General features: G+C 39.6%; 1 protein-coding gene across 7 annotated transcripts in view; it reads right to left on the bottom strand.

Annotated features, from left to right (window-relative positions):
- Positions 1-12,707, bottom strand: part of Ythdc1 (YTH domain containing 1) — a 33,975-nt gene extending 21,268 nt beyond the window's left edge. For 3 of the 7 annotated variants that reach the window (XM_036200783.1, XM_036200781.1, XM_036200780.1), the window contains exons 1-3: positions 12,323-12,707; positions 7,834-7,869; positions 919-1,020 (exon numbers count right to left, since the gene is read on the bottom strand). In XM_036200783.1, the coding sequence (XP_036056676.1) occupies positions 919-1,020; positions 7,834-7,869; positions 12,323-12,350 (166 nt within the window). In that variant the 5' untranslated portion in view covers positions 12,351-12,707. The remainder of the gene's footprint in view (positions 1-918; positions 1,021-7,833; positions 7,870-12,322) is intronic. The other 4 variants (XM_036200787.1, XM_036200784.1, XM_036200782.1 and 1 more) reach the window with 2 other exon arrangements.
- Between the last annotated feature and the right edge of the window lie 2,401 nt (positions 12,708-15,108).

Genomic DNA, 15,108 nt, shown 5'->3' on the forward strand with positions numbered 1-15,108 from the left:
CACCCAAGTGCTGGGATTAAAGGCGTGTGCCAGCCTCTTGTTTTGTAAAAAGTATTTTTATTCATACTGATTGGGGTTGTCTGTTATGCACAAGTTTATTATGTGCTTTTGGTACTAAATGTCAAGGTACAAGTACAAAAACAGATTTTTCTTAAGAAATTGAATCTCCTGGGCAGTGGTGCCACACCTTTAATGCCTTTAATCCCAGTACTTGGAGGCAGAGGCAGGCAGACCAAGGCTAGCCTGGTCTACAGATCGAGTTCCAGGACTGCTGTGGATATTGCTCTGTATAAATAGAATGCTGTTTGGCCAGTGGCCAGGCAGGAAGTATAGGCAGGACAAGAGAGAAGAGAATTCTGGGAGGTGGAAGAGGCTGCCAGCCACTGCCATGACAAGAAAGATGTAAGGTACTGGTAAGCCGTGAGCCATGTGGCAAAGTATAGATTTATAGAAATGGGCTAAATATAAGAGTAAGAGCTAGACAATGGTAGGCCTGAGCTAATGGCCAAGCAGTTTAAATAATATAAATGTGTGTTTATTTTACAAATGGGTTGTTCGACTAACAGGGCTTGGTGGCACCTGGAGAGAAGCTCTCCAACTACACAGGACAGGCTCCAAAGCTACACAAAAAAAGCCTCTGTGGGGGGAGGGAAGAGAAAGAAGGAGGGAAAGAAAGAAATTGAATCTCCTTTATTTAAACTGTAATTTTACTTATTTTTTTCTTTTCCAAGACAGGGTTTCTCTGTGTAGCTTTGGTACCTGTCCTCGATCTCTGCTCTGTAGACCAGTTAGGCCTTAAACTCAGAGATTTGCCTGGCTCTGTCACCAGAGTAGTGGGATTAAAGGTGCGTGCCATCCCCCCCACCCTCCTACCCCTGGCTAAACTGTGAATTTTAACAAAAATAATAGAACTCTTACCTTTTTTCTCATTTTTATCCTGTTCACTCTCTGGATTGTACAGTTCATCATCCTGTTCTGGTACTTCAGTCAAAATATCATCTAAAACATTAAGTTCCCCATCTGTAAACACATTTAAAAATTGGAAAAAAAATCAGTATTATTTATTTTTTAGTACTTACTATTTATTTTGAGTAATTAAGAGTGTCCATGGGTTGGGGATTTAGCTCAGTGGTAGAGCACTTGCTTAGCAAGCACAAGGCCCTGGGTTCAGTTCTCAGCTGGGAGGGGGGGGAGAAAGAAAAAAGCCCACCCAGGTTCAGGGAGAGGAAACAAACTTCTTCACTGCTGAGAGAAATATATGAGGGCAAGAGGTTTTTAAAACTAGTAAATATCAGGGTTGGGGATTTAGCACAGTGGTAGAGCGCTTGCCTAGCAAGCACAAGGCCCTGGATTCGATCCTCAGCTCAAAAAAAGAAAAAAGTCCATAACTTTCAAGGTTTTAGTTAAGGATTGAGCTCATTAAATAAAGAATACACATACAGTCCTCAACTAGCAAACCAGAAGTGTACCATATAAGGTATGAAAAGATGGTACACACCACAGTTGAATCACCAAGAGGACACAAATCATCATCACAAAAACTCTAAATATGGCTCACTTAGATCAAAGTAGTAGTTTTGTGATATATATATCCCAAAGTGCAAATCTGAATGTCTATGAAACACACACACACACACACACACACACACACACACACACACTCTCTCTCTCTCTCTCTCTCTCTCTCTCTCTCTACTTCATGATACAGGAAACAAGACAGATAGCCATATCCAAGGTTAACTGGGGAAATAGGTGAAGTCCACATGAGACTAAGTCTTAATTTTGTGATTGTTTTTGTAATATGCTTAAGGAAATTAAGTACTTAGAGGCAAATTTGTATCACACCCACAGCAAATAAAAAGGAAAAAAATACAGGCCTAAAAGCATATACCCACATATTCCATGAAGATAGATCAACTTGAAGAGAGAGTGAATACCAGAGAGAAAATGAGGACACAAACATAGATGTGACCAATGGTAGTATATACAGAATACAGTTGGAGCATACAAAAATTCTTTGTACTACTTCTATAACTACTTTATTTATCTAAAATTATCATTAAAATAGTTTTAAGAATAAAAACTGAGACTAAGCAGAGGGTTCTCAAACTCCAGACAAGACTGGGTTACAAAGCAAAATAAATGTTGTGCTGCAAAACTTAAGTATCTGCATCCTGCTAATAAGGAAAGAGATTAACTTGTTCAGAAAGGCAACTCTATCTAAATGAAGTACACATCATAGCTCAAGGCAAATAATAAATCTTCTAGTATAAAAATGTTTGCTACTCCTCACATGGGCAGTGGCAGAGGCGTGGGTGAATTGGTCCAAGAGTATGAGAGTGGGATAGCTGGCCACACACTCCTCATCTGTCAGGTTAAGGAAAAGTGACTCCTGCATCTCACTTGAACATAGAGCTGGCTCAGATGGTGTAGCTGTGGAGGAGCAGACCCTGAGGACATGAAAACAGAACTGACCCTGTCCCTTGCTCACGACTGCAAGGAATGAACCAGCCTAGGGCGACGCTGGAGAGCTTACCCTGGTAGTGAGGATGGGGGAAAGCTGAGTGGCTGACCAACCCTGCAACTACCCAGGCCCAGAACCAGTATTATGTGTGGCATCCACCCCATCTATGATTTGCTGGAGCACGTGAAGGGCAGATGCAGAGCTGCAGATTTCCAGGACACACAGGGCAACATCAGGCTATCCAAGGAGTCCAACTGAGGGCCCTGCATTGACAGCACAGCAGAAAGCAGAGGCCTCGAACCAGATCAAGACTCTCTGCAATGAACACTTGCACGTAGACATGTGGATAAAGGGTTTACTGCCACTTACTGTGCCACACTACTACCATGAAGAGATTCCTTTTTTTCCTCAATTTTATTTTATTGTCTGTGGGGGAGGGGTTGCAAGGGCAGATACAAAGGGAAGGGAAATGAATGGGATCAAGATTCATGATGTGAAAGACACAAAGAATAAAAAGAAGTTAAAAAATAACTTTGAAAATTTACAATGGCAAGGAATTACAGTCATAAAACCTGATGGAACAGTTACAGTACACAACAAAGCACACTTGAAGCACATGAGGTTAATAATTAGAGGAGAAGAATCAGGAATGAAGATACCTGTAACAGTTACCACAAGCAATAAAAGGTGAAGCAAAGTTACACAGAAAACAAAAATGCTTCTTTCCATTTATGAAAAATTAGAAAAGTAAATCTGTTATTGGTATAATGACTGACTTCTCTGGGTGCTATGAATATTTATCTGTACTTCACTTTTCTACAATGAAGAAACGAGTCATATTTCTTCATTTACTATTAGTGAAAATCAAAGTATGTTGAATAAAAAGGAACATATAATCTAGATGTGTTTTCACATGAAGATCCTTCAAGCTCAGAATGATGGCAGTACTATCATTAGACTCTGAATTAATTTTTTAAAAATTTATAAATGGATTAAGGGCTGGAGACATGAGTTAGTGGTTAAGAGCATGTGTTGTTCTTGCAGAGGACCTGGGTTTGGTTTCCAGAACCCACAATGTGGCTCACAATCATCCTTAGCTCCAGTTCCAGGGATTCTCATATCATCTTCTGCTTTGTGAGCATCATGCACACTTGAGGTGCACAGACATATAACAACACTATACATATAAATTTAAAAAACTAAACCAAAATTAAACAGCTTGTTAGAAATAATCCAAATTTGGAAGATGTTTAATAATTACCTGCTCAAAGTACTTTTATTAGTTTAAAGTAGCATCAACTAGTTTTTAAAGGATGAAATACATTCATAGAAAATAGTGAAAAACTATAGGCAGAGCAGTGAAAAGAGGCAAATCCTTTTCATAAAATAACTAATTTCAATGAGAAGTAACCCAAGAAAATCAGCATTACACCTCATGTGCTGAATTTAATATAAAAACAAAAAGTATGCAAATTAATTTAAAATTCAAAGGCACACCTACATCGTAATTCCTTATAAAAAGCAATTTTACAGTATAAAGTTTTTAACAATTTCAAATTCGGATAGTGACTGCTGTTTCAGAAAATGTCTACAAACTTTTCCATACTATCCAACGGCTACTTAACCAAACTTCTTAGTGCTAACATGTTAGCACTTTCACTTATATGACCATATGAAATAAAGAAGGCATAAAGAATTAGAAGCTCAGGGCTAGAGAGGTGCCTAAGTGGCTAAAAGCGCTTGTTCTTGCAGATGACCAGCATTTGGTTCCCAGAACCCACAGGGCAGCTTACAACCATCCTGGACTCCAGTCCCAGGGTATCTGATGCCCTCTTCTGACCTCCACAGGCATTAGGCAGGCACACAGTGCACAGATTTCCACACAGGTAAAACTACTACTACACATAAAATAATCTTTAAAAAAAACAAAACAAAACAAAACATAGAAGCCAGTGGATTAAAGGCAGTGGTGGCCATGCCTTTAATCCCAGCACTCAGGAGGCAGAAGCAGGTGAATCTCTGTGAGTTCAAGGCCAGCCTGGTTTACAGAGTGAGTTTCCAAGGCTACCTATAGAAACCCTATTTCAAAAAAACCAAAAAAAAAAAAAAAAAAAAAAAAAAAGAAAGAAAAAGAAAAGCTGACCAAAAGTACTTATATAGTGTGCAGGTGGATATAAGTCTGGAGTTCAAGCTTTCAAAATCTACAATTAGATGGAGAACAGGACACAATATGAATATAAAATATTTAAAAAGTAATATGAATTTCAAATTAATGTGCCCAAAGCCTTGGCTCTATATATCTAGCAACATTTAAAATTCACTTAATACAGAAACCTAATATTCCTCAAGGAGTATAGTTTTATTAGTACTAAGTCTGCAACAAATATGCTAAAGATACAGTCTTATCAAAAAGTTGGCAGATATGTAACCAAGAATTGTTGTGGCTCACAAACCCCACCTAACCCTTAATAAAATGTTTTACTATTCCCTGGTATAAATAATCACATTTTATCTTTCCTATCACTGAAACCACTAATATATTAATTGAATTAAGATGTACAGGAAACTAGGAGATGAAGAAATTCAGATTAGATAATTCTATAACTATGAACCAGAAAATCAAGTCTTTCTGAGCTCTAATTTTTTCACTTCTAATCAGACATTATTAACAAACACACAATACAAATAAAAATTTAAAACATAATGTGATATGCAAGGGGATGAAGAGAGGGCTATGGGGAACAATGAGGTACCCACCCCACCCCCGGGACAGTTTCTTTCTGTGTAGCCTTGGCTATCCTGGAACTCACTATGTAGACCAGGCTGTCCTCAAATTTGCAGATTCACCTGCCTCTGCCTCTTGAGTGCTGGGATTAAAGGCATGCACCACCATTGCCCAGCCCACCTCAATACTTTTATAGTGTAACATTTTGGGCTCTTATCATATTTATAATCTGTTTCAGAGCATAGAATCTATTCATTAAGTACATACATGTCCCAATTATCTGAAGATATTACCCTGAGACATGACGCTGTAAGGTAGTAACAATCATTTTTCATTATTGCTCATGTCATCAACTGGGGTCTCTCAGAAGTTTGGAGTCTGATGCTAGCTGAGGCTAAGGAAGGGTCTTAGGAATGGCTCAAATACTTTTAGCTAAAGAACAGCCTGAGAAAACCTAAGGTAACTAGGGCTTCTTGGTCTTTTTCTATAGTCACTCTCCTTTATGGCAGCTCCAGTGTGGGTTAGAGCTTTCAGGGTTATATCCCAACACAGAAAAGTGGGCAAAACCCAGCAACACCATCAGTATTTGATTTGGAGACAATTGATAAAAGCCCACCCAGGGGGTTTGGGGATTTAGCTGAGTGGTAGAGCACTTGCCTAGCAAGCACAAGGCCCTGGGTTCAGTTCTCACCTGGGAGGGGAGGAAGAAAGAAAAAAGCCCACCCAGGTTCAGGGAAAGGAAGCAAACTTCTTCACTGCTGAGAGAAATATATGAGGGCAAGAGGTTTTTAAAAGTAGTAAATATCGGGGTTGGGGATTTAGCACAGTGGTAGAGCGCTTGCCTAGCAAGCACAAGGCCCTGGATTCGATCCTCAGCTAAAAAAAAAAAAAAAAAAAATCTAGTAAATATCCCTAATAGTAGGTATTATAAAATAATGTAAGCTGATTCCTCTGGTGAGTTCCTTCATGGTTATAAAAAGTATACTTTGTATACATTTTTCAACTTAAAATGAATTAGTTATAGAGAAAGAAAACATTAAAAATGTCATGCTGTTGCCCTTAAAGACAATAATCATCTCTGTCATTTGGGGGTAAAAAAAAAAAAAATAACTATCTCCAATGAAATTAAAAAATAAAAATATCTAGGGCTAAAGAGATGGCTCAGAGGTTAAGAGCACTGGCTGATCTTCCTGAGGTTCTGAGTTCAATTCCCAGCAACCACATGGTATTTTACAACCATCTATAATGAATCTGGTGTCCTCTTCTGATATGCAGGCAGAACACTGTATTTATAATAAATAAATCTTTAAAAAATATATTAATTTTAGGGCAACTTTCTTTAAATAAACTTTCCATCACTTTGTCCTGATGTTTTGAACATTATTCCACAACACTTTGAACTGTGGGTTTCAACCTGTTAACAATGTGAGGTGGTAAGATCTGACACCAGAAAAAAGTAATGCATAACAACCAAAAATTAACTCAGAATCAAAATGAATTTGAACCATTTCTCACAGCACTTACTATATTACACCAAGAAATTACTGTACCTTGGTTCTGAACATACAACATGCATACTCTGCACTGTGTGTACCATCCCACAACACAAATGAACCGAGGTCTTTTAGTCTACACTCAAAAATTTATGGTCACATAGAAATATAATGGTTTTCTTGTGGAAAATGAAGATGTTTTCCTACAGTCACTTCTCAACATGTGAATATCCAATGTACCTTTAGATTGTAATAGACTATCTGACTTTTACAACTGCTGTTTGACTTGCTTATTTGCATATCACAACAATTGTTAAGTGAAGCTTGGCTTGGCATTAGGAAAGGATTTCCAACAATGTCTGAAATCACCCTAAACATACTTCTGCAGTACAGATTTATGCAAAATAGCATTAAGTATTTAACCACCTCTAGTATCACTCACTCAAGGTTTAATTCTTTATGTAAAACTAAAGAGATCATAGCTTTTCTCATTAGTGTGCAAATTGGTTTTTGTCTTTAAAAGTGAAATTACATTATGATTACTATCCATAAATGTTTGACATATATTTATTTTGTATGTTTATATGTTCAGGGCCATACAAGAATTCTTTGATCAAGGGGGTCACTAGTGATAAAAGTTTAAGAAGCCCTTTCTTACATACATATGTGCATATATGATATGTATAGTTACTTCATAGTAACACCACAGCAATAGCCTCACCTAAGAACAGTTAACAGTAAAAGAAACAGGTTAGTGAACACCAGCTTAAAAATTCTGTGGCCATACAATTCATGTACTATAGAATCCTAATTTCTGTGGGATTGAAACAGTTTTCCTTTGATGTCTACATAGAAAACTAGACCTAAAATCATTTTAAAGCATCTGTTTCAAAATTAAACTATCACAAATGTTATTTAAAAAGGTGAGCAGTGCAACTAAAATTAACTCAACAAAATCATGATTTCATTCAATAGTATTTCTACTTAGAACTAAGGTTCAAACCCACTCAAAGGCTATATATTAAGAGTCAACAGAAGAACTGAGTTACTAAACACTTTGTTTTAAAAAGGGCCAAATATTTAACATAAAAACCCACTTTAAAAAAAAAAAAAAAAAAGGACTATTCATCATTGGGGGCCCATATTCTCACCTGAAAACAACCAGCTGGAGCAGTCTTGGCAATCTTCTGTTGAAACAGAGAAGTAACATGTCAAGGCTTTGCATGAGGTGCTCTGGGTTTATGGTAATGAAACTATTAACTAATACTGTCTAAACATAGGCCATGCTGGTATCTCTAAAGACAATACTGTTGCTTCTTGTGTTAGCAGTACTTTTTATCTGCCTTATCCTAGTATGAATATATGCTCGCAACTTAGTAATACTGCAGCAAGAGAACTTCAACTAGACTGAAGATTCATGCAGTTCAACTGGCATTGAGGCAGAGGTGAATCGAGGTTCTGTCTGTGTTTTATGCAGTTGTATATCAACAAGACTACATTCTAAGAGATGTGCAGCAATCCCTAGAAGGTTTTTGTAATCTTGTAAACAACTTGCCCTCACAGACTAAATACACTGTTAGGCAATATAATCCTGTGGGATCACACCATGCAAGCAACTCATTACTGACTCAAATACTGATGGAGGGTATATGACTATACATTGTAAAAGTATGGGACCAAGGACAATTCTAAGCAATTCCATTGGACTGACTGCTAACAAAAAATCCAAGTATTGTTATCATATTCTGCATATTTTCAACCACATTTGCAAACCCAAATTTTACTTAGGACAGTCTTACTTTTAAATGGTGCCTCAATTTAAAAAAAAAAAAAAAAAAAAAAAACAACACTTTTTAAAAAACAAGTTAATGACTTCTCTACAGAAAATCTGCAAATGTTTTCTATTTACATTACCTTTCATATATGAAAATCACTGTTAGCCAAACCACTAGCAAACTGCGTTTGAGGTAAAAGTATGGATTTCTAGGTGTAGGAGGCAAAACAAAGTAAAAAAACAAAACAAAACAAAACAAAAAAATAGGAATCTCTGTTCTTAGAGCCTTATTTTCATCTTTAATTCTGCTTCTTATGGGGTTTTAGATAGAAATAGGAGCAGGATTTTCAAAGTAGTTTAGCCTTATATGGTTATGTTTTATAAGAACTCTGAAATAAAATCCAAAGAATTTAAGTGACTTAAGTAAAATCTCAACTCTACATAAAAAGGTCATAAACCTTAACTTCAGAGAGAGAGATTGGTGTAGCAATCTTCGACCTAGGACACACAATTTGACCACATTAGACTGCTGGTCAAAAAACACAAAATACTACTTATTTCAGGGTTCATCACCAGATCAAGAGTAAAGAAAACTGTGATGTTAAACACACAGTTTCAAACCCAGGTAAGGAGGTTCACTCATTTTTTTCAACTCACTTTAACACAGTTTCAGTGAGGTAAAACAGCATGTCCTACAATCTCACCTTTTGTTATCATGCAAAGCACATTTACATCAGGATAACCCCTCAAACATAGTTAAGTCATTTAAAAACCACCATCCTTCTAAATGTATCTAAGTGTTTTGCCTACATTCATGTATGTGTACCATGAGGCCTGGTGGTGAAAGTCAGACATCAGATCCTGGAACTGGATGGAATTAAGGACAGTTGTAAGCTGGTCTGTGAGTTCTTAGAAACTCAAAACTGGAGTCCTCCCAAGAGCTACCAAGTATACTTAGCTACTGAGCCATTCTCTCAGCCTGAACACTATCATTCTTCTAAATAATGTCCAGGGACTTAGAGAAACCTTCTGAACATATTTTCCACCCTCCATGCCATCATTTGACACCTAAAGATAGTATCTTAATTTTCCACTTACTTCTACTACAGGTAAACCAAAACAAGACCCAAAATAGGAAAGGGGTATGTGTACCAAACCCAACTGTTTTACAGAGCCCTTCTTCAGGTAACTAGTTCACAATACTGATGACCACAACATATATACAAGAGTATGTGTGTGTATCTATGTACACAGTAGCTTGTATATATTTCTGTGTTTAACTAAAACTTAGCTCTGAACTTTATACTGCTCATGCTCAGTTATTCATGAAGTTTAACCATGTAAACACTTAAGACATAGGACAGTTACTTTAAGAGACACTTATAAACCAGACAAACACACCCCTTGAAGCCTAGATCTAGAAATGTAGAGTTACTTGCAAAAGTGAAAATTCATACACATTTTGAGTTAAATATTCTTTGTAGGAACTCAAAATTCATGCAAAATGTTACTTTAAAGAAAAGATGTGCATTTCTCATCCTACAGAAAAATGAAGAGCTGGGGATGTGGTTTAGTAGTAGAGTACTTACTTATCTGACACATGGGGCAATTTGTTCCCCAACATCATCAAAAAAAAACAAAACCCAAAACAAACAAACAAACAAACAAAAAAACCCACAAAAAACGGTCAACTCTGACGTTTCAACTTTACTGTTTGGACAAATCGTCAACCTGGTAATTTGTCCAAGTACAGAGGACTCATTGAGGAATTATAGGAATTCATGTGTTTATTACAAAGCCCAATAAGTTTTAAGAATTCCTAAGACTCTCTTTAAAATTCATTCTGTGACTAAGACACAGGAGTTGCAATTTTCTGCCAACTGAGGCTTTTTTAAGAACTTCTAAAACGTAGGGATTTATTAAAAGCTTAAATTTTGGCATGACTAAGGCTCTTATTTCTTATTAAATATATAACATGATATTTAACATTCTCAATTTTCCTTGTTAAAAATTTTACTTACTGATTCTAATTTTGCCTATAATTGATAGGTGTCTGACAATGGTCAAACAACACTGAACACTTCCAGTAGACTACTAGCTGTTTGTATAGAATAAATAATCTGGATTTTAACTGTAAAAAGAATCACTGAAACCAGAAAATTTAAATAAATCATAGTTAGAAAAATTAAGTTTTAAAAAACCATTTCCAAAAATCCTAAGCACTGGTGACAAGTGATACCACTACTTCTCAACAATAAAGTTTATGTGTTTGGACCTTATCTTCACTATTAAGTCCATTTCTAAAACCAAATAATCATTACCTTTCTTTATTTTGCACTATTGTATATTACTCATTTCTAAGTTATGTTCATTTAAAGAGACAATACATGGACAATGGAGTATTTCTTTGCTTTTGTGTTTGGTTCACATTGCCTAACATAACAGGGCAGCACTGGAAGTCATAAACTTCTAAATCATAAATCTTATCCTGACAATCAAGGTTTGAATGAATCTTTAACTGTTGATAAAATGACCTTAAGATCTTTTTAAAACTGACTTTACTCTAATAAAAAACTGGCTTCCTTTATTCACTAACAGAATTCTTTCCCATTCCTTCAAGATTCTCAGGAGCAATTCTGAGGTGTTAGATGAAGGATAGAAAATAAAAAAAATGCAAATAGTAGATGAAGAATTACTTAAGCCTTTAATCCCAGCACGCAGGGAGCAGAGGCAGGCAGATCTCTGAGTTCAAGGCCAGCCTGGGCTACAGAGTCAGTTCCAGAACAACCAGCCTCTACACAGAAACCCTGTCTCAAAAACAAAACAAGCACTGCTTATGACAAAGGCATTATCATAAATATATTCTCACTCATTCCACTTCCAAAGCCCATCTTTATCCTAAAGCAATTTCGTGAAGCATACTCTATTGACGTATATCAGAGAAAGTTTAATCTAACTAAACAAACCTCCATCTCAAATTAATGAACCACACAGAGACGTGAGAAACACAGGGCAGCAATCGTAGTATATTTTCATTATACTATCACAAGACTGCCACGGCAGCCCAAGAGCTGAGAAATATCTCAAGGCAGCATCCAATCTAGACCACTCTCCAGCAAAGTACTGATCTAGAGCCTACACTGCTATCTGTGGTCTCTGGAAAGTCATTCTTTCAGAAGAAATGACATTTTATCAACTTAAGTTCTTCCATTTTACCAAGTCTCTTATAACCTACACCTATGTATTCCTGGTTGTACCTTTTAGGAGTTATACACTGTATTTCTGGGAGATGAGCTGCCAGAATTTGGGCTGTGTGTGTGGGTGGGGGTGTGTGTTATTGTTTTCTAGCATCTTCCTTTCTAAAGCGGGTGCTTGAGGAATTAAACATTTGCTGATCTAGGAGAGCAGTTAGAAGTCACTTACAGCTATTTCTCGGAATTAATAACCCACCCGTTATCATTTAAGCGAGCCTCCTCACTAGCCTATCAACGCTGTTATTTTCCAAAAAAAGTCAACCAGAAAGAGAGTTCAGAAAATGCGCATTACATCCGCATTAATCCTACCAGGAAACAAGCCTGGGGCCAGGCAACTCCGAGCAGGCCCTCTCCCCCAACCGCTCCCGGGACGACTACGTGGTGAAGTCCGGAGTGAAGTCCGGGCCGAAGCAAAGCCCTGGCCAAGGTGTGAGGCCCCGCGGAGGCGAGGACGCCAGCCCCGGCCAGGCCTGGCAGCGAGCGGGCACTGCGCGACCGCCGCCCGCCGCCGCCGCCCGCCCGCCGCGAGGCCCTCCCCTCCAGCCCCGCCCGCAGGCCGCGGCTACTCGGTGCCCTGCCCGCCGCCCGGGGGTCCCCGTCCTCCGCTCTCACCTTTCTCCTCCCGGCTGTCGGCCGCCATGGCTGCCCTCCGGCTTCCGCCGCCGCCACTGCCGGGACGCGAGTCGCGCGGGCGCCGCAGCCGCGGCCGCAGGCGCACGAGTCCGTCCGTCAGTCCGTCCGTCCGTCCGGCGGGCCGCGCGCTTGGACCTGACCTGCGCCACTCGGCTCCGACGCGCACCCTTCCACCCGTCCTCTCTTCTCCTTTCCCGCCTTTCCCTCCGGCCTCGGGCGGCCCGGGCTTCAGGCTTCCTGTTGGGACCCAGCCACCACAGGGACAAGGGGGAGGGGAGAGAAACAGATGGCGACGGCGGGCGGCGCTAAAATGGAGCCTGCTTCCTGCCTGAGACAATCCCGCTCCCGAAATGCCTTGCGCTGTTTACGCTCCGTGCCTCTCGCGAAACGTCACAGGGGGAGGACGGAAGAAGCGGGACGCGAGGGGGCGTGGTCTCGGCACGTCGCCCCGCCCCGCCCCGCCCCGCCCCGCCCCGCGCAGCCTGAACACCCAGGGACCCTCCCTCCTTCCAAGGGCAGAAGGGCACGTGATTTCTGGACTTTGCGGCTGTGCTTCCTACATCGGGGGTGCAGATTTCCCACCTGAAACTTTTGGTAGGCCTTGAATGGTTAATGGGAGACAGAATCTGAGGCTGTTACGTAATGTTCTTTTATTTATTTAGTAATGTGTACTGTTTCTCCTTACATATTGTTCTAGGCCTAGATATTAAGAATATCTTTAGGATCTGTTCTCTGCCTTCAGCGAAGTCTTGACTTCCTTGTGTGTGTTTACTGGGGGCTCTCAAAGAAGTCTTCCATGAGATCAGAGTGTGCAGTTCTCTCTAAAGTTTGTCTTTTAACGCTTCTCACTTGGCTTAGCCCTGGCCAGTTTCACAGGTCCTCAACACACATATCAAATGTGTGGGTTTGTTGAAAAAAGTTATAGTTAGATTGTATTGCCTTAAGATTATGTTTTAAGCCGGCGGTGGTGGCACTCGCCTTTAATCCCAGCACTCAGGAGGCAGAGCCGGGAGGATCTCTGTGAATTCGAGGTCAGCCTGGGCACTCAGGCAGATCTCTGTGAGTTCAAGGCCAAACTGGTCTACAGAGTGAGATCCAGGACAGGCACCAAAATTACACAGAGAAACCCTGTCTCGAAAAACCAAAACCAAAAAAACAAAAAACAAAATCCTGGTCTACAGAGCAAGTTCCAGGACAGGCACCAAAACTACACAGAGAAACCCTGTCTTGAAAAAAACAACAAAAATAGTAGTAATAACAACAACAGTAGAAAGACAATCAAGTGCCAGGTGCCTTCTGGTGTAACTACATCAATCTGTGATTGTATTGTCAATTTGACTAGGTTCAGAATTATCAAGAAGATTGGTGAAGTACACTTTGGTCCGTGTTTGAGGTTTCCTGAGGTTGAAACAGTCCATCCTGCAGGGACACTCCTTAAGCAGGAAAGTAAACAACTCAAAATAGCTTCATGAAGTCCCTGAAATTTATCAGATTCACTCAGCCCCCTCCTTGCCAGAGTAAGCAATAAAAACTGAGAATCCCTCTCAGACATACGTACTACATAGAATAAATGAGCTTTCGTGGGCCTGAGATGAAATGCTATGACTTATTTGGGTGTGAAATGCCTTCTATAGCCTCCTCTTTGGACATTTGATTCCCCAGCTTGTGGCCTTGGGAAGGCCATGGAGGCTTTAAAACATGGTGCTTATCTGATAGAAATTGGTTACTAAGAGCAGGCCTCTACTTCCAGTCTAACTTTTGTAGATGAAAAGTCTTATTAAATAAGAAACACAGAGCCAAATGCAGAGTTAAAAGCCCAAGAGGTCAGAGCAATAGCTAAGAGCTAAAAATCCTTTCTTACCCTTCACTGCCACTGCTGTCCTCCCCCTTAGCAAGAAGCCTAGTTCCTGTGTGTCTTTCTGCCTCCTCATTGGTTGTAAACCCAACCACATGACCTCCTCATCACTGCCTGTCTGTACAGACCTCCAGGTCTTCTGTTTGGTATTGAGATTAAAGGTATGTGTCTCCATGCTGTATCCTTGAACACACAGAGATCTGCCTAGCTCTGCCTCCCAAGTGCTGGGATTAAAGGTGTGCGCCACCACTGCCCAACCTCTGCTCTGGCTTGTTATTAGCTCTGACCTCCAGGCAACGTTATTTATTAACATACAAATACAATCACATTTCAGTACAAATAAAATATCACCATAAACTTTCTGTTTCTTGGTCTGCCAAAATGTGAAAAGCTGCCAGCACACATTCCTGCTTCTAGGGAGCTGCTCCTGTCCCATTCCTTCTGCATTGTGATGGGCTGAAATCTGGCTGAAACACAAGCCAAATAAAGCGTTCTTTCCTTCTACTATTTGAGAGATTTTGTTCACAACAATCCAAAAGTAACGTCCAAGCTAGTCCTTGTTAGGCCGTCCTTGCTGCCCTTTCCATTTTTACCATTCATGTTGGTAGCCTCCCAGCTGGCTCCTTTCTGTTGGACCCATATTGTCATGCCAGAAACCGGCAGGAAAGTCTGTGATCACAGCAGAAAAATGATGTGATCACTTACTTTTCTCGCTGATATACAAGTAGCTCCTTAGTTTTCAAGAAATAATTAAACTTTAAACAGACTTTGCACATGTTGATACCAGACGTTTTACTCTTATCTCTTACTTAAGTGATCTAGGTGAATTAAATTTCTCTCCCTTTGTTCTCTGTTCAACACACCTAATTGTTTTCTATATTTATAAATTTGCTCCAGATTTCTTCCTAGA

Source organism: Onychomys torridus, chromosome 10 (assembly GCF_903995425.1).
Source record: "Onychomys torridus chromosome 10, mOncTor1.1, whole genome shotgun sequence".
Taxonomy (NCBI): domain Eukaryota; kingdom Metazoa; phylum Chordata; class Mammalia; order Rodentia; family Cricetidae; genus Onychomys; species Onychomys torridus.